General features: G+C 43.3%; 1 protein-coding gene across 1 annotated transcript in view; it reads left to right on the top strand.

Annotated features, from left to right (window-relative positions):
* Ino80 (chromatin-remodeling ATPase INO80) overlaps positions 1-25378 on the top strand; it is a 499736-nt gene that overhangs the window by 46314 nt on the left and 428044 nt on the right. Inside the window, 3 exon segments of the mRNA XM_080278280.1 lie at positions 14909-15067; positions 17714-17886; positions 19468-19675. Coding sequence (XP_080134406.1) covers positions 14909-15067; positions 17714-17886; positions 19468-19675 — 540 coding nt within the window.

Below are 25378 nucleotides of genomic sequence, written 5' to 3'. Positions count from 1 at the left end.
CTTATGATTATAAATAAACACAGACATAAACAAAAAAGACATGAAAATAAAATAAAAATTAATTTTTGTTTGGTGTCTTTACCTATTTGCTCAGGTTTGTTGCACTGTTTTGAATAATTTTACACATTCTTTGCCTCTTACAAGCATAACAGGAAAGTTTTCTGTGTTTGCGTGATGCTTTCGTGGGTGGAAAGAACTTCCTTTCCATCCTGCTAATCAGCTCATGCTAGGTGCGAATAGCAGGTTGTCTCGCAATTCTGACCATGTAAAGTGTTGGGAAATATCCAGCTGTACCCTTTTTCCTTACCCAGGCAGAAAATATCATACTTTCCCACACTCATAACAGACAGACAGCAACATATATTGTGAAAATAAGGTAAAATGATAAAGGTGAATGTTTTATGAAAACACGTTCCCCCGTCTGTAAACGTATTTATTTCTGCTTTGTTTCTCTGTTCGTAATAATTAGACTTATTTGTAGTTTTGAAACTGCATTACGATTCTATTTTTAGCCATGCGCTTGGTGTGGGAGTGGCAAGATGCGACTCAATTTCCCAGTACCTAATCGGATCTGACCCTCCACTTTCATCCCCCGTGGGAGAGCCTAGCCTCGGGGGATGGGCAGTTGTCTCATTTAAGACTGAAATTTCAACCCTTTCACTCCCTTTTCCAAGCATGGGCACAATGATAACTTTTAAAATAACTTGACACTACTGTAAACATATTTTATATCAAAAAGGTGAAAAAATATTCATAATACAGTACAGTACTGTAATTTTTTTTCGAGCCAGTCCAAACATATTATGTACTGAAATCATTTGATATCATCATATCAAATATATGCGCAACATTTCAGTATCGTTCACATTGTTTCGGGGGGTTAAAAAAAAATGATAACACGTGCGATGTTGCACCGCAGCAGTACCTCGTGGCGACGTATATTGGTTTCCGATATTTCTGCAACTTTCACGTTCCATTGGAAGCCACAGAATGGGTCTAGGAAGCTGGGGTTTGCATTTTTAGGTGCGTCTGAACTTTCTCTTCAATATGGCAAGAAAATAAAAATCAATTTTCGAAACTTCAGAATATGGCCCTGGTGTTGGCCTGGGGTGTACGTAAAATTCCGGACCCACGGCCATGGAGGGGTTAAAATATGGATGTGAGACTATGGTGTGGCGTGAAAATGACAAGTCAAGAGTGAGAGTAATGGAGATGGGACTGCTGAGGAATGTATGTGGAGTACAGAGAGTGGATAGGATATGAAAAAAAGTGATTCATGAAAGATGTGGAGTGAGGAAGTCTGTGGACATCAGAATCGAAGAGAATGTACTGAGGTGGTATGGTAATGTTGAGAGAATGGCTAACAATAGAGTTGTGAAAAAGGTATATCTGAGTGAATTTGCAGGAGGGAGGAAGTGAGGTAGGCCAAGGAGAAGGTGGAGGGATATGGTGGATGAGTGTGTGAGGAAGAGAGGTTTGGAAGTCGGTGAGGCTAGGGGACTGACAAGAGATCGAGCTGGCTGGATGAATATGGTAAGGAGAAGGGCATGATCAAGGCTTTGGCATCCCTTTTTAACGTGGCAGCTTGCGGATTGACTCTTGGAGGGATATGGTGGATGAGTGTGTGAGGAAGAGAGGTTTGGAAGTCAGTGAGGCTAGGGGACTGGCAAGAGATCGAGCTGGCTGGATGAATATTGTGAGGAGAAGGGCATGATCAGGGATTTGGCACCCCTTTTTAACATGACAGCTTCCGCATTGACTCTGTTGGATATGTTTGTGTGAAGCTACAGAATGTAGTGAATGTTTTTGGCATATCAGATAGAGCTAGGATTCCGGGGGCTTGAATGGTGAGTGAATAGAAGCATGGCCCATTGGATTGGGCAGATTGGGGCTGTCTGGACATTGCTACTCCTCACTCTGCCCTAGGGTGGGATAGGAGGTCCGGATGATGATGATGATATATGTATGCTGTACATATATATATATATATATATATATACATATATATACTGTATATATATATATATATACATATATATATATATATATATATATATATATATATATATATATATATATACTGTGTATATATATATATATATATATATATATATATATATATATATATATATATATACTGTATATATATATATATATATATATATATATATATATATATATATACTGTATATATATATATATATATATATATATATATATATATATATATATATATATATATATATATATATATATATATATATATATATATATATATATATATATATATATATATACACACACACACACACATACAGTAATCCTTCCACTATCCGATGTAATAGAGCCAAAGGCATGTCTGGAAAGTGGGCCCCTGCCTACTGGACTGGTACTTATGGACCCTAACCCAGCCTAACTTTGAAAGCCACCTAAATAACACCCTACTGGACATGCATAGCACCTATTTAAACCTATTTAAGACCCTATTCACACCAATAATGGACATAAAGCATGAAATAAATGAAAAGGAACCAAGAGAATGAGGAATTAGAAGTGGGTATGGAAAATACTTAGCGATGTACAGGGTACTTACAGCACATCTGTGGCTGCCTCCTCTAAGGCTCTGGTAGTGGTGAGAATGCTCTTGAAGCACATACAGTAATCCAGTGTTGTGCTACACATAATTCTTTGCACTGTGATTAACACTGCACAGTCTGTTCTTAATTGCGCCACGCCAGTTTCAACCGCCAGTTTCAGCCTCCACTTTGCACTCCACACTTAATCCTTTTGCACTCTAAATTCTAATTTCTTAGCATTGCACAACACTGTAAATTCCCATGTGGTCTAGTGGTGAGGTATTGCATTTTATTCACAAAAACGAGCACATGCGGCATCCATAGAGATGAACATCCATCCTCGACGGTGGTTAAGCAGTAACTGGGGACAGGGTTGCCAGATCTGAGCTCAGCCACATTATGAAACTCCTCAATTTTCATTACCAAATTTAACTTTTCATTACCAAATTCTTAAAGGAAGCATTTATTCTTCACTAATTATATGTACAAATGGAAATAATCACTCTCTTTATTATCAGTAGCATGTTTATTTTTGCGCTGTGTATGGTAGCAGATTAATCAAAGAGAGCAGACAGTCCACCATCTCCTCTATATCTTCATGCATGTGAAAAATCTGTTTGGTAATGGATCATGCTGATTCACTACCAAACGAACTTTTCAGTACCAAATTGGCCCGCATTTGGTAATGAAAAATACCAAATGGCAACCCCGACTGGGGAGGGGGGAGGAAGGAAGGGGTGAAGAGGCCATGCAGAAACAACAGCTGTTCTGCGCCGCGCGTCAATTTCAAATTTCGGGTGGTAAAAAATTCAGATTTTGGGGGATTTTTTTTTTTTTTTTTTTTTTTTTTTTTTTTTTTTTTGGGTTCCGAAGGTCCAGTCCCACAATGTCCAGTAAGTGGGGAGTCCGGAAAGTGGGCGTCTGGATAGTACAGAGATTACTATATATATGATATATATATATGTATATAGTACAGTATATATATAATATATATATATATATATATATATATAAGATATATATATATACAGTATATATATATATATAGATAGATAGATAGATAAATATATATTTGTATATACTGTATAATATATATATATATATATATATATACAGTAATCACTCCAATATCCGGATCAATAGAGCCATCGGTAGGTTCGGATATTGGTTTTGTCCGGATATTGGGCCCCAGCTTATGGACTTGTACTTACGGACCCTAACACAGAGAAACACCTATACAACTCCCTCCGGACATGCATAGCACCTATTTAACACCCAAATCACACCAATAAGGCACATAAATGACTGAAATAAATGCAATAGACACATAAAATGTGGGTTTAGAAGTATGTTCATACATTAATAAACATTCTGGTACTTATGGACTCTAACCGAACCTAACCTAACCGAACCTAACCGAACTCTGAAAAACCCATTCCTACTGCACATGCATGAGGTAAGTTTAGTATGGAAAGAAGTACAGTATGACACTTTCTGGTAAGTATAGTATGGGAAAAAATACAATATGAAACATTCTGGTAAATATAGTATGGAAAATAGTACAACATGAAACATTTTGGCTACTTACAGCAAGTCCCTGGCCACCTCGATGAATAACCGCCTCCTCTCGGACTCTGACAGTAAGAACGATTTCCTGAAGCACTTGCACTACACTCTTCCTGAAGTCTTGCACTGAACTTAGTCACTAACACACAGAAGTCCGTTCTTTTCACAGTGTTCACTTTAGTCCAAATAATGTTCCATTAAATTTAAGTGTTGCACATTAACTTTTCCCAAGTTTTTTTAAGTTTCCAAAGCCAAAACAAAGAAGGTTAGTTACGTTAAATTTCTTTTCTACTTAGTCTTTTCTCCCAACTTGAAAACCTTAACACAACACACCGTTTTTTTCACTGCACAACACTCAAAATTCCCGTGTGGTCTAGTGGAGAAGTTCTTGCTGTTTATTCACTGTCAGAGCCCGAGAGTATCACTGGCAGGCGTCCAAGGGGTGCATCGGTGGGTAGTGGTGATGGCGTACCGACTACAGAAGACTCTGAAGACAGCCGCAAACTCACGTCGAGCGGTGACTCCACTGTAGCTGATGTGCTGGGCTGTGGCTCGGAGCATGAGGGCCTGTCTTGGGGAGGCAACGGAGTGGAACCAGGGCTTGGCACAGCGGGGTCACGGGCCTGAAAAAACTGTCAATCGTTGACTGACGCAAGGACCGACGATTCTGGCGATTGATGATGCGCTGCCGGAAAGCACGCACTTCCTCCACGAGTCCCAAGGGCCCCATCTCCCTGTCGCAGTCCGGGTGTTCCAGGTAGTCTAGGACGAACTCTAGATGTTCCCGGAGTGCGCTCAGCTTGGGGATGGCTGGAGTAGTGTCCTGCTGGGCGGAGTCTGCATCATCATCGCCTTCGTCGTCGGAATCTTCAAGTTCGGGACTGACACCAGCAACCGAAGACGCGATCTCGATATCAGACAACGTCTGATACCCAGGATCGCCCTCGTCGTCGTCCAACCACTCACGAACATCGTCCACATCAACATCGTCGCCGTGCGTACGTAGCCGTGCATGGAAGTCATCCACGTCAAACCCTAGGAAATCGTACTCCACATCTGTTCCGAGAAGCAGACGAGACCAACCATTTTCAAGAGTTTTCACAGGGACTTCCTTCCATGCACTAGCCCAGTTGTACAGCGCAGACTTGATGTTGTAGCGGCGAAGGTTTTCCAAAGTCCGCTTGCCTCGAGTGTCACGTCCTTCCCTGCGCTCGTCCTCGTCCTCGAGAACCACCATCACCTCGTCCAGGAACTTCCGACGGTACAGGCGCTTTGTTGCCACGATCACTCCTTGGTCCATTGGTTGAATGAGAGCAGTCGTATTAGGTGGCAGAAACATGCACCTAATACGGCCATTCTCAGCAACCAAGTCCTTGTCGCACGGGTGGGCAGGTGCATTGTCGAGGAGAAGGAGAGCCTTTACCTGGTCGCGAGGAATTCCCAGTGTCTTCGTCTGGTAATGTATGACCTCCTTGACGAAGTGATGGTGAAACCAGTCTTTGAAAATCACAGCTGTGAACCATGCTTTCAAAGAATGGTACCATACGACAGGAAGGACATCCATCACCCCACGAAGGCACCGAGGCTGCTTTGCACGGCCAACAATAACGGGCTTAAGCCGGTGCATGCCGTTAGCATTGGCACAACACAAAGCAGATATCCGTTCCTTAGAAAGCTTGCGGCCAGGTACACGCTTCTCCGTCTCATCGGCGAGAGTGTTCGTTGGCACCGAGCGATAGAATAGGCCAGTTTCGTCAGCGTTATAGACTTGACCGAGAGTGAGGCCCTCCCTGTCGATCAAGCCTTTCACCTTGTGCCGAAACTCGTCCACTCCATCCTCGTTAGCGTCCAATGCTTCGCCATGTGCTTTACGGTTAGTAAGGCCATGTCGCAACTTGAACGCGAAGAGCCAACCCTCGGATGCCTTGAAGTCTAGGGCGTCGTGAAGCCTTGCAAACTTCTCAGCAGCAGCCTTCAGCTCCGTTCCACGTACCATCACACCAGCTGCACGTTGCTGTCGATACCAAATCAACGTGGAGCGGTCGATCTCTGCATACTTGGGAGTAAACATAACCTTCCTCTCCACGTTGCGTTTGCTTCTCGACGAGAAGTCAGCCGTGTACTGCATGAGCTTGTCTCGGGAACGCTTGATATCAAACAAAGTCGACCGGGCCAGGTTGAACTCGCGGAGAATGCGAGAGGAAGACCAACCCGCATCAACCTTCTCCAATATCTCCCGTTTCTTCTCCAGAGTCAACACCACTCTCTTCCTTTTCTCAGGAGGCGGGGCCATCATCACACACACTAAGAGTAGGGCAGAGAGCAGCAGGAGGCCTTGCAGCAAGTACGGCACCACCACAAAAGCGAGCACGTGGGCAGCCATGACGAAGAGCGCAGGTCCAGTCGCGGTGAGAGACAGGCGGGAAGTGGGGAGGATGCAGCGGCGCTCTATCGGACGTCGGAGGAATGACGAACCAAAACAATGCTCTCACGCGGCGCGCGCGGCAAGTTCAAATTACGGACGGCAAAAAATCGGTTTTTTTTCCAATTTTTTTGGATTTTCGGACCATTTTGGGAATGTTTGATCCCAGGACGATAAGGTTCGGTTAGTGGGGATGTTCGGTTATTGGGCGTCCGGATATTAGAGTGATTACTGTATATATATATATATATATGTATATACAGTATATATATATATATACTGTATATATATATATATATATATATATAGTACAATCCCAGTTAACCGGGCGGCTTGGGGAATTTACCTTCCCGGTTACAGAATTTTCCCGTGGTTCTGATATTCAAATCTATACAAAGGCGATAATTATCACAACAGTAAATACAATTCAGGTACTCACCACTCACATCAGGGGGCACACTAAGAGATTCCACCTGAAATATTTCCTTGTAAACACACACCATGGTCATAATGCACGGGCATGCAATGCCTTGCAGTACTGCAAAATGCACTAGTCCATTCTGTTAACCACCGAATAATTTCTTGTATGTACTGTACTCATAAATGTGGAAAACTAAAGAAATAAAATCCTGAATATTTATTGGTAAATTATCACGACACCTGTGCCCCCACATCAGCTTTGTTTACAGTCCCGGCCCCGACTGACCTCCACCATTCCGCCACTGTTTTGCACCATTCTGTTAACTACTGAAGTATTCGTTGTATGTACTGTTCTCATAAAACTGAAAAAATAAAGAAATAAAATCTTGAACATTTATTGGTGAACTGACGTTAAGACTGCACTGTAGAATTATCACACCTATGCCCCCACACAAGCTTTGTTTATGATCCCGGCCCCGACTGACCACCATTCCACCCTTCACCCGCTGCCAATCAGCTGTTTTGCACAAAATAAAATACATGATGTGCATATGAAGTGCAAGCATATATATATTTTTTCTTCCAACAGAGTAAACCTTCATTCCTATTAACATTTTTTTTTTTTCATCTCTGCCAGCACACATGCGTTCTACGATGAATTTATGTGGTGCAAGTTAGAGTCAGTCCTTTAGGAAGAAAAACAGCGGCGTTTGCTGATTTGCTCTCTCCCGAGATGTCTGGTTTACAAATTTCATGCCTGTCTTTGAAACGATTTAACCATCCAACACTGAAATCACATTCGACTTCTGTATTCATTTTACTGTGAAACTCTCTTGCTTTTTCTTGTATACAAGGACCAGAAATAGGTGCTCCCCTAGATCATTCTAAGCAAAACCACACGAACGATGAAGAGTATGCCTTTTTTCGATGTATTTACTTGTCTCGCTTTTCATGAAAAATTCATGAAAAGCTTGGATACTTGGGCCTTGATATCATAAATCGTTGGATTTCCTACATTATATTCGGTCATCAGTATTTTATAATGTTTGCCTTTTTCAAGTCTATTGCATATGTCCAGCTTCTGTTTCAAGGTAAGCACGACACGCTTACGTTTAGTTTGCTCTTTAGACATTTTGGAGTGTTGAAATTAATGTCCATCAGAGCAACACAACAGCAAGAGAGCTTGTTTACTGTCTGGTGGTAAAAAGCAGACTGGTGATTTGTGGAAATTGTGGAGGGTGTGGAGGATGACTGGATTCAAGTAGGGGAAAGAGGGAAGAGGAGCGCTGGTTAAGAGGATTTACTAGGGATTTACATTAGCCAGAAATGCCTTCACCTCGCTTAGTCTGACTTCACCCAGCCTTGCGTGACACGATAAAATGGCGGTTTGGCGGTCCATTCAAAATGGCGCACAGTTATAACTTACTGACGTTTTTACCAGCCCTTGAATTTTCCCGTTTTTCTGAGTATTCCGTTTGTCTGGATACTGGATAGCAGGGATTGTACTGTATATATATATATATATATATATATATATATATATACAGTGCTCGTCAGAAGTATTCAGCGATGTCCGCCGGGCGCGCAATACTTATGGCCCAAAAAGAATCACCCCATTTTTGGGGGTAAGAATTGAGCCACAAGTTTGAGCTCCGAGCATGACGTCACGGTAGCCTGAGGCCTTCTGACGCGCTGGTTGGTTCCCGCCTCAGTTGCCCACGGGCTGCCTGAGAGAGAGGAACTCCGCCGAGTGTCCCTCTCAAATTGCGCCATTTTTTACCGAGTGTCCCGCAGTGTTTTGGCCTTCAAAACTTTGTTATGGCACCTATCCGTGAACTATCGAGTGAAATCATATCCCAGATCATTGCTCTAAAGGAGGCAGGCCACCAGACAAAGGAAATTAGTGAATTGGTTGGTGTGGGACGATCGACAGTGCGTCGTTGGTGTGCGCGGTTTCGGGAGGAAAACAGTGGTGAAGTTCCCACAAAGAAACCGAGGTCTGGTAGGCCTAGGAAAACTTCCCCAAGGTCTGTTAATGTTTTAAAACGTGCAGTGGAGTTTAATCCTTGTGTGAGTGCAAGGAAAATTAAGGAGAGCAACCCAGAAGTGTTTGGTGAGGTGTCAGTGAGAACAGTGTCTCGTAGGGTGCATGAGCTTGGTTACACAAGTCACAGGCCTGTGAAAAAGCCTCTTCTCTCTAGCAGCCAGAGAATTCGTAGGCTTGCCTTTGCTAATAAATATCTAAATTGGGGTGAGGAGCAATGGTTGTCAGTGTTGTGGTCTGATGAGGCAACGTTTAGTGTTACCTGTAACAGAGGAGCATGCAAAGGTAGTGACCCACTTGACCCACGGTATGTAGAAAGCACAGTTAAACATCCTGATTCACTCATGGTATGGGGTTGTTTTTCAGGGAAGGGTTTGGGGAAGCTTGTTGTACTTCCCAAGAACCTCAGAGTGAATCAGGATGTTTACCTGGAGCTTCTGTGTGATCATTTACCAGACTCCTTCGAGCTAACAGGTGCACGAGTGTTTCAGCAGGACGGTGCACCTGCTCACAAGGCCAAATCGGTCACCAATTGGCTTCGTGACTGCGAGGTATCATTCATGACAGACTGGCCAGGAAATAGCCCAGACCTCAACCCGATTGAAAACCTCTGGTACCTCGTAAAGAAGAGTCTCCAAGGGAAGGACGTGAGCTCTCTGCCTAAGCTGGAAGCCGCCATTCGTGACTCCTGGAACAAAATACCCCTCCAGCACCTCAGGAGCCTCGCCCTTTCACTTCCAAGACGTCTCAGGTCCGTGAAGAAACGTAAAGGCTACCCTACGAAGCACTAAAGGTAAATAAAATGCATTATTTATATGTTTTTTCAATGTTGAAAGGTTTGTTTCTCAGGAGGGACGCAGGGCGCCCCATACTTCTGACGAGCACTGTATATATATATATATACAGTAGTCCCTCCAATATCCGACATAATAGAGCCATAGGCAGGTCCGGATAGTGGTCCTGCCCGGATATTGGGCCCCAGCTTATGGTCTTGTACTTATGGACCCTAACTCAGAGAAACACCTATACAACTCCCTCTGGACATGCATAGCACCTATTTAAGACCCAAATCACACCAATAAGGCACATAAAAGACTGAAATAAATGCAAAAGAAGCATAAAATGAGGTTTTAGAGGTAGGTTCATACAATATTCAACATTCTGGGTACTTACAAGTCCCTGGCTCCTGGACTGGTACTTATGGACCCTAACCTAGCCTAACTCAGCAAAACACCTTCCTACTGCACATGCATAGCTCCTAACACCCTATTCACACCAATGAAAGACATTAAAGAGTGAAGTGAGGTGTTTGAGGTAAGTATAGTATGGAAAAAAGTACAGTATGAAACATTCTGCCATCTCGATGAATAACCGCCTCCTGTTGGACTCGGACAGTAAGAAGGATTTCCTGAAGCACTTGCAGTACACTGTTCATGAAGTCTTGCACTGAACTTAGTCAATCGCACTCAGAAGTCCGTTCTCTTTACAGTGCGCACTCTGCGCTTTAACTTTTCCCACTCGTCTAACCATTTTCTAAAGCAAAAACAAACAAGTCTAATTACATTAAATTTTGTTCCAAAATCATCTTCTTACTCACAACTGTAAATCCTTAACACAACACACTGTTTTTTTCACTGCACAACACTGTAAATTCCCGTGTGGTCTAGTGGAGAAGTTCTTGCTGTTTAGTCACTGTCAGAGTCCGAGAGTATCACTGGCAGGTGACCTAGGGGTGCGTCTCTGGGTCGTGGTGATGGCGTACCCACTGCAGACGACTCTGAAGACAGACGCAAACTCACGTTGAGCGGTGACTCCACCGTGGCTGATGTGCTGGGCTGTGGCTCGGAGCATGAGGGCCTGTCTTGGGGAAGCAATGGAGTGGAGCCAGGGCTGGGCACAGCGGGGGTCACGGGCCTGAAAAAACTGTCAATCGTTATTGACGCAAGGACCGACGATTCTGACGATTGATGATGCGCTGCCTGAAAGCACACACTTCCTCCACAAGTCCCAAGGGCCCCATCTCCCTGTTGCAGTCCGGGTGTTCCAGGTAGTCGAGAACGAACTCTAGGTGTTCCCGGAGTGCGCTCAGCTTGGGGATGGCTGGAGTAGTGTCCTGCTGAGAGGAGTCCGCATCATCGCCCCCCTCCTCGTCGGAATCTTCAAGCTGGGTACTGACACCTGCAACTGAAGATGCGATCTCGATATCAGGCAATGTCTGATACCCAGGATCGCCCTCGTTGTCATCCAATCACTCATGCACATCGTCCACATCAACATCGTCGCCATGTGTACGTAGCTGTGCATGGAAGTCATCCACGTCAAAACCTAGGAAATCGTACTCCACATCCATTCCAAGAAGCAGACGAGACCAACCATTTTCTAGAGTCTTGACAGGGACTTCCTTCCATGCACTGGCCCAGTTGTAGATTGCAGACTTGATGTAGTAGCGGCGAAGGTTTTCCAAAGTCCGCTGGCCTCGCGTGTCCCGTCCCTCCCTGCGCTCGTCCTCGTCCTCGAGAACAACCATCACCTCGTCCAGGAACTTCCTTCGGTATAGGCGCTTTGTTGCCACGACCACTCCTTGGTCCATTGGTTGGATGAGAGCAATCGTATTAGGTGGCAGAAACATGCACCTAATCCGGCCATTCTCAATCACCAAGTCCTTGTCGCATGGGTGGGCAGGTGCATTGTCGAGGAGAACGAGGGCTTTTACCTGGTCGCGCGGGATTCCCAGTGTCTTCGTCTGGTAATGTATGACCTCCTTGACGAAGTGGCGATGGAACCAGTCTTTGAAGATCTGGGCTGTAAACCATGCCTTCAAAGAATGGTACCAGACGACAGGAAGGACATCCATCACCCCACGAAGACACTGAGGCTGCTTTGCACGGCCAACGATAATGGGCTTAAGCCGGTGCATGCCATTAGCATTGGCACAACACAAAGCAGATATCCGTTGCTTGGAGAGCTTGCGGCCAGGTACACGCTTCTCTGTCTCCTCGGCTAGAGTGTTCGTTGGCAAAGAGCGATAGAATAAACCAGTTTCGTCAGCATTGTAGACTTGACCGAGAGTGAGGCCCTCCCTGTCGATCAAGCCCTTCACCTTGTGCCGAAACTCGTCAACTCCATCCTCGTTAGTGTCCAAAGCTTCGCCCTGAGCTTTACGGTAGGTAAAGCCATGCTGTAAATTGAACGGGAAAAGCCAACCCTCGGATGCCTTGAAGTCTAGGGCGTCGTGAAGCCTGGCGAACTTCTCAGCAGCAGCCTTCAGCTCCGTACCACGTACCATCACACCAGCAGCACGTTGCTGTCGATACCAAATCAATGTGGAGCGGTCGATTTCAGCAAACTTGGGAGTAAACATCACCTTCCTCTCCACGATGCGTTTGCTTCTCAACGAGAAGTCAGCCATGTACTGCATGAGTTTGTCTCGGGATCTCTTGATATCAAACAAAATAGATCGGCCCAGGTTGAACTCGCGGAGGATGCGGGAAGAAGACCACCCCGCATCTACTTTCTCCAATATCTCGCGTTTCTTCTCCAGAGTCAACACCACTCTCTTCCTCTTCTCAGGCAGCGGGGCCATCATCACACACGCTAATAAGAGGCACAAGAGCAGCATGAGTGCCTGCAGCAGGTAAGGCACCACCACAAAAGCGAGCACGTGGGCAGCCATGACAATGAGCGTGCACTCGTGACGAGAGACAGGCGGAAAGTGGGGAGGATGCAGCGGCACTCTATCGGACGTCGGAGGAATGACGCGCCACAACAAAGCTGTACTGCACCGCGCGCGCCAAGTTCAAATTACGGTCGGGAAAAATTATTATTATTTTTTTTTTTTGAATTTTTTGTGGTTTTCGGACCATTTTGGGAATATTGGATCCCAGGACGATTATGTCCGGTTAGTGGGGATGTTCGGATATTGGGTGTTCGGATATTAGAGGGATTACTTATATATATATATATATATATATAATCCCTTTGTGGGATTAGGGTGTCGGGCTATAAATAGATAGATAGATGTACTTCTATATGGTACAGTATATATATATATATATATATATATACTGTACATATACAGTATATATATACAGTACAGGTATGTATATATATATATATATATATATATATATATATATATATATATATATACACCCACCACAAATTGACTTAGGAATTACACACAGAATTGCTATGGGAGAGTTGTCTGTCTTTGCTTTGTGTTTCCACCTCTACTAAGTGAATTTTTTTGGGAAGAAGTAACCGGCAACTCCTCTGGTGTTGGCGGGAGGTGGTGAAACACTCAGCATGTCAGTGCATGCCCAGAAGCGAGAGTGGGAGTACAGTATATGTTCCTGTCACTCCGAGCTTGCACCTCCTTCTTTTTTCATATGCATTACTGTTTGCCCTGTTATTTTCCTAGAGTCAAGTCGTCATGCCTGGAAAGTACTGCTCAAGGGATGAGAGGGTTGTATCATTGCATGGAGGCAGGATAATGTCCCTATCAACACGGTTTGTGAACGTACTGGATGCGGCGCAAAGTCCACCGTCATAAAGATTCTTGCTGCAGCGCGCAGCCTTCCACCTAATGTTGTACCAGAGCACAAGCGTGGCGGTGGAAAGAAGAGGACGACTTCCAGAGGTACAGATATGCTTCTGAAGAGGGAAGTAATCAAGAATCCTCAACTGACAGCAGCAGAATTGAAGAGAATGCATCCCCAGCTGTTATAAGATGTCTCATTTCAAACTATCCAACACCACTCTCAGAAGGAGCTGGGTTTGCCAAGTCGCACCGCAGTCAAGAAACTGTTTCTCACTGACCGCATGAAGAAGCAGCACATTCAGTTTGCCAAGAAGTATGCACACTGGACATCGGATGAGTGGAGAAAAGTTATGTTTTCCAGTGAAAGCACATTTCAAGTGTTCCAGGTGCGTTCTGCCAAGGTTCGTTGCCCTGCTTCCCGTAGTCGATATGACCCTGCTTACATGGTGCCGACTGTTAAGCGCCCACAATCAGTAATGGTATGGGGGTGTTTCTCGGATGAAATGGGAAGGGGAGGCCTCTACTTTCTTCTTAAGAACTTGATAATGAATGGTGGGTGGTACATTCAAATTCTGAAAGATCATTTGTTAAACTTTTTTGCTATTCATGGGTGCGACTTTTTCATGCACAATTCAGCTCCATGTCACAAGTCAAGAAAGGTGACAAATTGGCTTCAGGATAATTGGATTGAGGTCCTCAACTGGCCTGACAACAGTCCGGATCTAAATCCGGTAGAAAACTGCTGGGCAAAGATGAAGAAAATCATGGCAGAGAAGAAGACACCTAATTTGGACAACCTCAAGACTGAATTGACAAATGTTTGATGCAAAGAAATGTCCTTAGATTACTTTAGAGATCTATGTGATTCTGTGCCAAAATGCATCCAACTGGTCTTGAAAAACAAGGAAAACATGATTTCATATTAATGAATGGCATTTAATGAACAAACATTGTGATATACTATGATTTCTATTTTTTTTATTACCTTGTGGGAGGAGGTCCTAAGTCAATATGCAGTAGCTGTACCTCTTTCACCACTCTGTTGTTATCCATTCTCTCCACATGACCATACCATCTCAGTACACTATGGTTGACCATTTCCAGAAATGTTTCAATTGAACTCATGTTATAATGTCTTCAGTTTAAAATTGATTTTTATCATGTTATAATGTCTTCAGTTTAAAATTGATTTTTATCTAGTTGGCATTCCCAGCAAAGCATCCCCTTCATAAAGTGAGATTTACTTGTACTGTAATGTGATCACATTTATAAAAAAAGTCTGAGGTGACTGAAATAATAATGTCAGTCCCTGAAGTGATTCTTATCTTATTAAATTACAGAGCCAGAAAACTGTAAAGGACAAGGTGTGGCTGCTGAAGCGTTTAACCCGAACCATGCAGGGAGAGTGGAAGAAATTTGATCGGATCCTCAAGGAGCAGAATCGACGTGCTGAGCGAGAAGCGGAGGAGCAAAGGAAAATGGATAAGGAAATACTTGAGGTAAGCAAAATGCACAGAATAAGAGTAAATGAAAAGTTAAATGTTGTGGTGGAGTTCATAGAAACCATTTAGATGTTGGTAGAAATCATCCATCCATCATCCAATCCTGCGTTTTCCCATGAGGAGCATAGGAGCCCGGGACAAGACAAGTTGGTCCTGATATTTAAGATGAGAGTGACTAGCCTCACTCATCCATGAGTGGCATTACATGAGCAATAAAACCCAACCACCCCTTGGATATAAACCTTCAATGGCCCAATCCGATTGGAGTGCCTTAATTACCCACTATACCACCAGGTGCCAAAATTTGGCTATATGGTTACCACCCATCATAGTAAATGGTTTCCTGGTGTACAGGAAACCATTTGGCTTGTCACTCAGTGTAGAGTAACCCACAGGCAGAACGAAGAAGAAAGAATGAAGGAAAGAAAGACAGAAGAGGGAGTGCAAAGTCACCTGTAGTCAGAAGGACGAGGAAAGAATGAAGGAAAGAAAGTCAGAAGAGGATGGAAGGAAAAAAGGATGGAGGGGAGGAAAGGGCAGACACCTGAGAGCAGTACTGCATCAAGTGAGTGGATGGTGAGTGCCCCCGCCTACCATAAATACCATAGTAAAACTGTAGGTAGAGTCACGAGTAGAAGTTCACTTTCTATACCATTGCATCAGTTCGAGATTTAGGGCACGTCATCACTTTCCTCCCAGTTGCATTATATCTTATGGGCAGAGAAATATTGGTATACAGTAAGTCCTCTGGCATTTGAAATATTAGCTGGCAGAAGTAGAGTGAGAAGTAAAAGTGATGAAATACTGTAGTGTAGTAGAAAGACACTTGTCTCAGGCTGTACAGTAATATGATTAATCCTCTCACAGTTTTCATATGTGTTTGACGAGTATGATCTACTTACTCCCCTCATGGTTTTCATGCTCATTTAGACGCATATGAACCATTGGATGAAAATACATAAGAAAGAAAAGGCATATGATGTGCTTTCACATGCCTTATGGGCTTATATGCCTGGCAGTGATGTGCTTAACTGTAAACATTTGTCTTGCTGGTCCAAGTTGTAAGTGACAATCTTTTACTTTTTGTGGCTAATATATTACAATAAATCTTGCTTTGATTGCGACCAGAAGATAGTACTGTAACAAATTTTCATGTCCTCTATAGACTACACTTAATTACTCAAAGACTGCATAATATATCTTTATATTACTTACTGCAGTTGTCAAACAGAAGAGGGATTGTATGTAATATACTGATATTTAATTCTTCAAAAAGTTCCAATTTCTTTGTGAATGAACGCAATATAGTATTCACACACATATTTCCGCATAAATTTATAAGTGTACAAATTTACAGCCTGATAACAAAAAAAAGCTACATCTGTTGGCATTCCAACTCAACAAAATAATACTTGGTACATCTAGTGCTGCTCTTGAGTGTCTGCCCGTTCCTCTCCTCCATCCATCTTTCCTTCTATCCCCGTCTGTCTTTCTGTCCTTCCTTCCTTCCCCGTCCTTCTGCCTACGGGTGGCTTTACACTCCCTCTTCTGTCTTTCTTTTCTTCGTTCTTTCCTCTTTCTTCTGCCTGTGGGTGACCTTACACCGAGTGACAAACCAAATGCAATATAGCCAGATTTTGGTGCCTGGTGGTTTAGTGAGTAATTACGGCGCTCCAGTCGGATTGAGCCGGTGAAGGTTTATATCCAAGGGGTGGTTGGGGTTAATTGCTCACGTAATGCCACACAGGGATGAGTGAGGCTGGTCATTCTCATCTTAAAAAGTCATGACCAACTTGCCTAGCCCCAGGCTCATACACTCCTCATGGGGCAGTGTAGGATTGGATGATGAATGAATGAATGAGGGTCTGTTTTGTAACAAAAAGTATAAACCGTACTTTCAGCACGGGGAAAATATCTGACTGGACCAAAACCGGGAGGGGTGCGCAGGCCAGGTTTCCTTATGTAGCCCCATGAGGAGCATAGGAGCCCGGGGCTGGGCAAGTTGGTCCTGATGTTTAAGAGGGACCAGCCTCACTCATCCCTGAGTGGCACCCCTTGGATATAAACTTGCATTGGCTCAATCTGATTGGAGTGCCACAATTACCCATTAACCACCAGGCACCATAATTTGGCTATATGGTTACCACCCACCACAGTAAATGGTTTCCTGATGTACGGAAAAACATCTGGCTTTTTACTAAGTGTAGAGCCACCCATAGGAAGAAGGAAGATTAAAATGAATTTTTGGATGTTATCTTGGGCACCGAGATTTGTATCATACTGTTTATAAAGGCTCCAGCATGAATGCAGATACATTATGAACTTTGGTCACCTAATGGTGGCTCTTCATGCTGTTTGATCTCTGGCAGCCTCACTGTCCAGTCCCTTATCCCTGAGTCCCATCTGTGACCTTGTCCTATGTCTGTTCATCTGCTTCTCGCAGCGCTGCCGCCGACATTCACACTTCTCACCTTCTGCACTTAGTTGTCGTCCTTCAACCTCTGAACATGCCCAGACCATGTCAGCCTACCCCTCCTCATCACAACACCAATATATTCAAGTCTCACCATTGTAATAAAGAAGTCTTTACTCTGTCTGATTTAAAATTCATATTAACTAAAAATATAAATCTTTTCTTCATAGGTGAAGCGGCAGCAACGTAAAGTGAATTTCCTGATCACTTTACCAGAGCTGTATGCCCATTTTATGAAGAATAAGATGGGTGGAGATGGCGGAGATGAGGATACTTCTGCTATCCTGAAGCAACTTGAGGATGACCCTTCAGCACCCTCCTCATCTGTGGATGACTATGATTGGTGAGGAAAGAGTGAGACTGGAGAGTAAGCTTTCCAGTCCTTTCATTCCAGTGATGTTATTTTATATTTTGTTCGTGGAAGCTCTAGAATTGTGATAGGTGGGGGTACCTACCAGCTAAATTTACATAAACCAAATGGTTTCCTGTAGCCCAGGAAAAAAATCACTGTTCTTCATGGGGTGGCAACCCTCTAACCAGATGTCACCTGGTGTTTCGATGGGTCAGGTTACTCCAGCTGGATGGGACCCGTAATGATTTAAACTGAGGAGTGGTTGTGGTTTATTGCACCTTGCCCCTAGGGGAAAGAAGGCTGGTCACCCTTGCCTTACATGTCAGGACTGACTAGCTTACCTGTGGGGTAAAAAAGTATTATTATTATTATTTTTTTTTAATTTGTCCAACTCTGGGCAAAGACTTCAGGGCCTATTCCCAAGTTCCAGTAGTCCTCCTTGGGTGATGAATAAAAAGAGAATGCTTCATTCATTAATTCATTCATGATCTAATCCTGTGTTGTCCCATGAGGGGCATAGGAGCCCAGGGCTAGGCAAGTTGGTCTTGACATTTAAGATCAGAGTGACGAGCTACACTCATCTCTGAGTGGCGTTACATGAGCAATAAACCCCAACCACTTCTTGAATATAAACCTGCACTGGCCCAGTCTGATTAGAGCTCTTCAATTACCCACTAAACCACCAGACGACATAATTTGGTTATATGGTTACTACCCATTGTAGTAAATGGTTTCCTGGTGTACAGGACACCATTTGGCTTGTCGCTCAGTGTAGAGTCACCTGCAGACAGAAGGGAGAGGAAAGAATGAAGGGAAAAAAAAGACAGGAAAGGAAGGAAGGAAAGAAGGAAGGAAGAGAGGAAAGGACAGGTACCTGAGAGGAGCACTATCTTGAGTGAGTGAATGGTGAGTACCCCCACCTACCACTAAGGTGAATGCTACCTCCATATAGATAAAGAAAGACCTTTCAAACTGTTGAGGTTAATTTTAGCTTTCACTTACTTCTTTATTACAAGAGGTCTTTGAAAAGCTAAATTTACTTGTCTGGATGTGGGAGGAACACAGTAGAAAACTATGCCATAGAACTGATGAGATTGGGAAGTCATTCATAGTGGTACTTGACCATGCTACCTACCATGTAATTTATTCCCAGGGATTAGGGAAAAAACATACTTCCAACATCTTACCTGTATATGGAGGAGGTGACTGAAGGGGTCTGTGGGTATTAGTGGAAAAAAAAAAAAAAAAAAAAAAAAAAAAAAAAAAAAAATCTGTGTTGCCATTGGAGAGCGAGAGATTGTTTAAGAGAGTGTATATGAGTGAGGTGGAGGGAGAGGGAGACAGAGGGTGAAATGGAAAGAGGGAGTGAAGGGATTTATGAATGAAAGTGGTGTGGGACAAAGAGAAAAGGATGCCTGGTGGTGGAGGACACAGTGATGTGGAGGCAATTTTTGGCCATCCTCTCCTGGATTAAAGCATCTGGCTGTTGATAGATTGACATAAAGGCTTAAATGTTGCAACACTTAGGAATTAGTCATAAAACCTAATGTATTTTCACCTATGTTTTTTCAGTGAGGCTATGAAGGTGCAGGCCTTGAAAACAGCACAGGAAGCCTACTCAAACCAGCAGGCCAAATTGAGTCTGTTTTCTGGTGGAGGTGCAGGTGGAGTGGGACCTGGAGGAGAGCCTCAAGAACATCCACAGCCAGACATATTCAGAGGTGTTCTCAAGAGTTACCAACTAAATGGCATGAACTGGCTAGCCAACTTATACTATTTTGTAAGTTAACTCTCAGTGTACAGTATGCATTTCTTGAGTTAGATTATACTTTAGTGTGCAGAAATATTTCAATATTAGCTGATCTCTATTGATAGAAATCAGTCATATAAAGACAGAGGAATATCCCCAGAGATAGAGGGGAAAGAATTTTATTAACATAGCTTTGCCCCTGTTCCCTGTGTGTCATGACAAAAATGACAGGAGTTGGATGCCTGACCCATACTCACCCCATGGATGCAGCATCCACGACTGCCTAGCAGTTACCGGTACATTGAGAGCAGTCTTTTGTCTCCAGTGAAAGTGGTAGACCCTCCTTTTTCCTCTGATCCATGTTCCCAGAGATATGAAAGAGCCTTCTTACAGATCTCTCTCTATGCAAAATGATGATGATATTTTAAGTTATTGAACTGTCATGAAGTTTCTCATGTTGAGCATGAACATTCAGTAAGTCCTCTCACACTTTTATTGACACTTTCTTGCAATTAACCCCATCGTTACCGACCCCCCAACCAAATGTAAACAAGACGTTCCCCTGCCGCACCGACCCCCCAATCACTCATCCGCATCATACGTAGGGTAGTCTTCATCTTATTGCCACACCTACCTTATTCGCACTATGTTATATATTTTTATGTTTTCTATCACATAAACCCTGCACGGTATCATTTGAGTAAATAAAAAATGAAATAGAATAATTTTTACTTGAATTAATGTATGTTGCACTAAAACATTTATACTCAGGTAAGTGATAAATATATTAGCCTGAAAATCACAGCATGCACAGAATAATGATATATTTATTTACCTTGCTAAGGATGTTGCTGTAATGGTAAAACTGGATGGTCTTGTGTGGCCGAAAATGCTGAGAACTTGCAGCGCACCCCCAAGCAAGGCCAGGCCAGACGGGAGGGATTCTCGGATGATGTATTATATGCTAGTGTGTTACAGAGATATGTGGGTACAGTGGTCTTTGTGTCATGTGAAGTGTACGTATTTAGGATGCATAAGAACTAAAGAAAGAAGAGGGATGTGTGATAAAAAGAATGGTCCATCCATCCATCCATCATCCAATCCTACATTGCCCCACGAGGAGCATAGGAGCCCTGGGCTAGGCAGTTGGTCCTGACATTTAAGATGAGAGTGACCAGCCTCATTCATCCCTGAGTGGCATTACATGAGCAATAAACTCCAACCACCCCTTGGATATAAACCTTCAATGGCTCAATCCGATTGGAGTGCAATAATTGCCCACTAAACCACCAGGTGCCCAAAAAAAGAATGGTAAAGTAGAAAAAAAAAAAAAAAAAAAAGGGAAAAAAGTGGGGAAGGGGACTACACTATACATTCCATTCACTGTATGCCATACACACCATAAACCATATTTATCATAAATCATATACACAACACACACCAAACCATACACACCATACACACCATTCAGACCATACACCATTCACCATACACACCATTCACCAAATACATTCACACCATACACCATATACATACACACCATACACCTTACGCACAACAGTTTGCTACTGGCTGTGATACTCCTGGTAATGTTCAGGAGAACATAACCCAGGTAAATCTTTGCAGGCAGGGCAGTACTTTCTTGTCCCCTTATCCTTACCCTCAGTAGTATGGATCCTGCACAGTCTGTGTGGCAATATGTGTTTGCTGTGCTCGGTATAGTCGTTAGTCTATGAACCAGAGGTGTGGCTGAAGCTCCAGAGGTGCTGGGTTGTGTGCCTGCCACTGGCAGTGGGGGTCATGCACCTGTTGCTGGCGGTGGTGGTCTTGCACCTGCTGCTAGTGGTGGGGGTGGTGGTCTGGGTTTTTTCTTGGGAAGTTGTTCTTCTTCCCGTCCCACACACAAGATGACATACCCCAGACTGTACTCTTGTAACATCTCATGAACGAGAAGTTTTATGAAGCCACTGCACCCATTGCTACACTGATGTAAGTTCTGATATATTACTCTAGCATTGAGTACCATTCTAGACATCATGTGTACTCCAATTTTCCTGAACCATACGTAAGATTTCCTGGTTGGATCATGTGGTCTAACAGCTGATCAATCATATCAACTGCACTCATTTGTTCATTGTAGTGATAAATAGGCAGGGGTTTCTGCAGCATCTCCCTGGCCCCCTCCTCTAACATGACGTGTTTGTTCTTTATATCCTGCTTTGTACTTGGTTGTGATAACATGGCCCAATCTTGTATCACAAAATTTGACAGTCAGAATATCCTCTTTTCACCCAAATACAGCCTGCTTTTTCTGAATTTTCTGGCGTGAGATAACATCAGGCACACCCCTGTTTGGCTGAATGGTCCCAGTAGTAAGAGTGTTCATGGTCAATTAATATTCTGCCAGCTGAAGGGAAGAGTACCAGTTGTCTAAGACAACATGCCTCCCCTTATTTAGAAGTGATTGCATCAGGTATACTGGCACACATTCGTACTTGCTGAGAACAGCAAGCTGTGGGTCTTGCCTCATCTCCTCATACATGGCAGGTGTATATAAACAAAAATTCCATGTGTAACCTAATGCATTACTAGAACTAGGACACAGTGCAAAAAGTTTCAGACCAAAGTGCTTGCATATTGTTTTTATGAACTGTCAGAAGTGTAATCTACTGTACCTTTGAAGAGAATCAGTAATTCGTCCACTGCAAAGTCTTCACCTGTGGAGAAATATTCCACGCACTTGGCATGTAGCATCTGGAAATATGTACTAATTCTTGTCATGGGAACCCTAGGCTCAGCATCATCAGGGTGTGAAAATCTTATAAATCTAAGAATCTGAGAGAATCTGTTACAACTCATTACAGCTCCAAAAACAGGTGGTCCCTGGCACAAAACTGATGTACTCCAGTAGTCTGATATCTTGGGTAAATCTGTTACTCCCATGAGTAGCTGCAATGAAGTGAAAGTATACATTTCTTCCTCTGTAACATCTGCCCACTTTTTACCCATAAATGACTTACAACTTACATTGGGGTTGTCTTGGAAAAAATATGCAGCACATGCATTTGTCCAGACACAGAGCAGCAGTCATATCCTTCCCCATAAATAACTGAAAACAGTCAAGGACACTCATAGGATGGCTTTGATGATGTAGAATAATACTTGGATGTACATCAGGAAAATCAGTGTCACATGTAGGGAGAGGATTATGTCTGGTGTCAGAAAAAGGGTCAGAAAGAAGTGTAAAGTGTGTGGCTGTGCTGGCAACTGCAATGGTTGGGGAGGGAGGGGGCTACATGACTCGTCACTGGCTTCAGACGTCTCAATACTCTCGCCATCGTTACGTTCAGTTTCAACTTCACTAACATTGTCTGGGTCAAATGCAGTATCATCACCTTCCATTGAATCATCAGAGAATGCAAAATCACTCACTGACCCACCATCATATTTATCCTCATTATCAGATGGTGTCAGCTGCTCCATAACTGCGTAATGAATCACACAGTACTCTCACCTCACGCAATGCAAACAGTACCGAATTTGAGGGAAGCCAGCGACTGAATTTGAGGGAAGTCAATGACTGATATATATATAGTCCTGGGAGGCATGTGTTGCCAAATATATGGGATATTAATTTGGTAAATATAAATGAAATATTATGATTGGTGTGTAGAAATTGCATCACAGAATTGGCAGTACATGAGTGGTCGAAGTTCATGATGTTTCATTGATGTATGGATTGCACCACCAGGGGCTGGAGCTCTTTTTACACAGACACAACTGCCACCACGTGGATGCACGTAACCCATAAACTGAGTCCCTGGGAGCCCTGTACACACACAGGTTATAATTGTATCACATGCGTGTCACAGGGGGCACACCCAGTGCGGCACGTGTGCGTGAAATTGTGACACGCACGTGTCACACAACACATTTCTGGTAATGATGGGGTTAAATCCTCATTAAATTGAAGAAAGTTGCATATTGAAATATCACTGGTGTCTGTTTAACTGATTTTCTTGTTTCCCATTATTTACAGTGATAGTTGTATGTATACTGTTTTGATATTTAAGAACATCCCCCATACATATAGCAAGGATTGCCTGCAGAAGCAGTGCTACACTGGAACCACTTAACTTATTCATTATTAAATGCAGATGTTTTTGACTTTGGAACCACTTAACTTATTCATTTTTAATTGGAGTCTTATTGACTTATAACAAGGATTGCCTGAAAAAGCAGTGCTACATTAGAACCCTGTAAGTTATTCATCATTAAATGCAAATGTTATCAAAGAGTAAGTAACCTGAGAGAAAATAGAATAATGGATGAAGGATAAGATGCATAAGGGGGTTAATATTGGTATATTCTATACCGGTACAATACCACACAGATGTGAGAGGGTGAGATCTAGAAAATGGATTGATAATATAAATGGGGAGGAAGTTATGTTTTGTCCAAATAGATGAGAAAGTGTCAAAGGTAAACAAGTAATGGGATGAAAGAATGGAAAAGAAAACTAGATAAATATGGGAGATAGGAAGAGAAAAAATATAATTTCATGTGTGGTAGGTGGAAGTGCCCACCATCCACTCACTCGATGTAGTGCTGCTGTCGGGTGTCTGGCCTTTCCTCTCCTCCATCCTTCTTTCATTCCATCCTCTTCTGTCTTTCTTTCCTTCATTCTTTCCTTGTCCTTCTGCCTACGGGTGACTTTACACTCCCTCTTCTGTCTTTCTTTCCTTCATTCTTTTCTCTTCCTTCTGCCTGTGCGTGACTCTACACTAAGTGACAAGCCAAATGGTTTCCTGTACACCAGGAAACCATTTACTATGCTGGGTGGTAACCATATAACCAAATTTTGGCGCCTGGTTGTTTAGTGGGTAATTATTGCTCTCCAATCGTATTGAGCCGGTGAAGGTTTATATTCAAGGGATGGTTGGGGTTTATTGCTCATGTAATGCCACTCAGGGATGAGTGAGACTGGTCACTCTCGTCTTAAATGTTGGGACCAACTGCCTAGCCCCGGGCTCCTGTGCTCCTCATGGGATGATGTAGGATTGGATGATGGATGGATGGATGGAAAAAAGGGAGGAGGGGTTAGATGTACCCCAGAACTTTTTTTTTTTTTTTTTTATGTGAGGAAGAAGGAACCAAAGGCAATGAGCCCACAAAACTGTTCCTTCCAAGAGAAAAACAAAATACAAGAGAGAGCCAAATTCAAGATCCGATCATTTCGAGATGCCTGGACACACTGCGTTTGAAAGATTGGAGATCATAGGAAGCAGGAAATACAGACAGAGGGAGACAGTTCCAGAGACCTGTTGCATAACTTAAGGACTGGGAGTAACGGTTAACTCTTGCATTAGAGAGTTGGACAGAAAAGGGATGAGAGTTTGCTGCTAGACGGGTTCTATGCGCCCATCGTACAGGCGGAGAAATGCATGCAGACAGTTCAGAGGAGCAGTGACCATTGAAGTAGTGATAGAAAAGATGCAACAGTGATGCGAAGAGACAGAGGTTGAAGGGAGTCAGTAAGAGGAGGAGAGTTAATGAGGTGAAGAGCGTTTGACTCCACTTTATTAAGAGCTGTATGTGGGGAGCCTCCCCACACTTGAGAGTTGTACTCCATGCAGGGGCAGATAAAACCCCTGTATAGAGTCAACAATTGTGCAGGGGTAAAGAAGGAATGGAGTCGGCTTAGCACACCCAATCTCTCGGAGGCAGATTTTA

The sequence above is a fragment of the Coenobita brevimanus genome, chromosome 72, assembly GCF_032717465.1.
Source record: "Coenobita brevimanus isolate Jiangsu-jjx chromosome 72, ASM3271746v2, whole genome shotgun sequence".
In the NCBI taxonomy this organism is placed as follows: Eukaryota; Metazoa; Arthropoda; class Malacostraca; order Decapoda; family Coenobitidae; genus Coenobita; species Coenobita brevimanus.
Note: the sequence above shows the minus strand (reverse complement) of the source record. Positions and strands in the feature narration are given on the sequence as shown.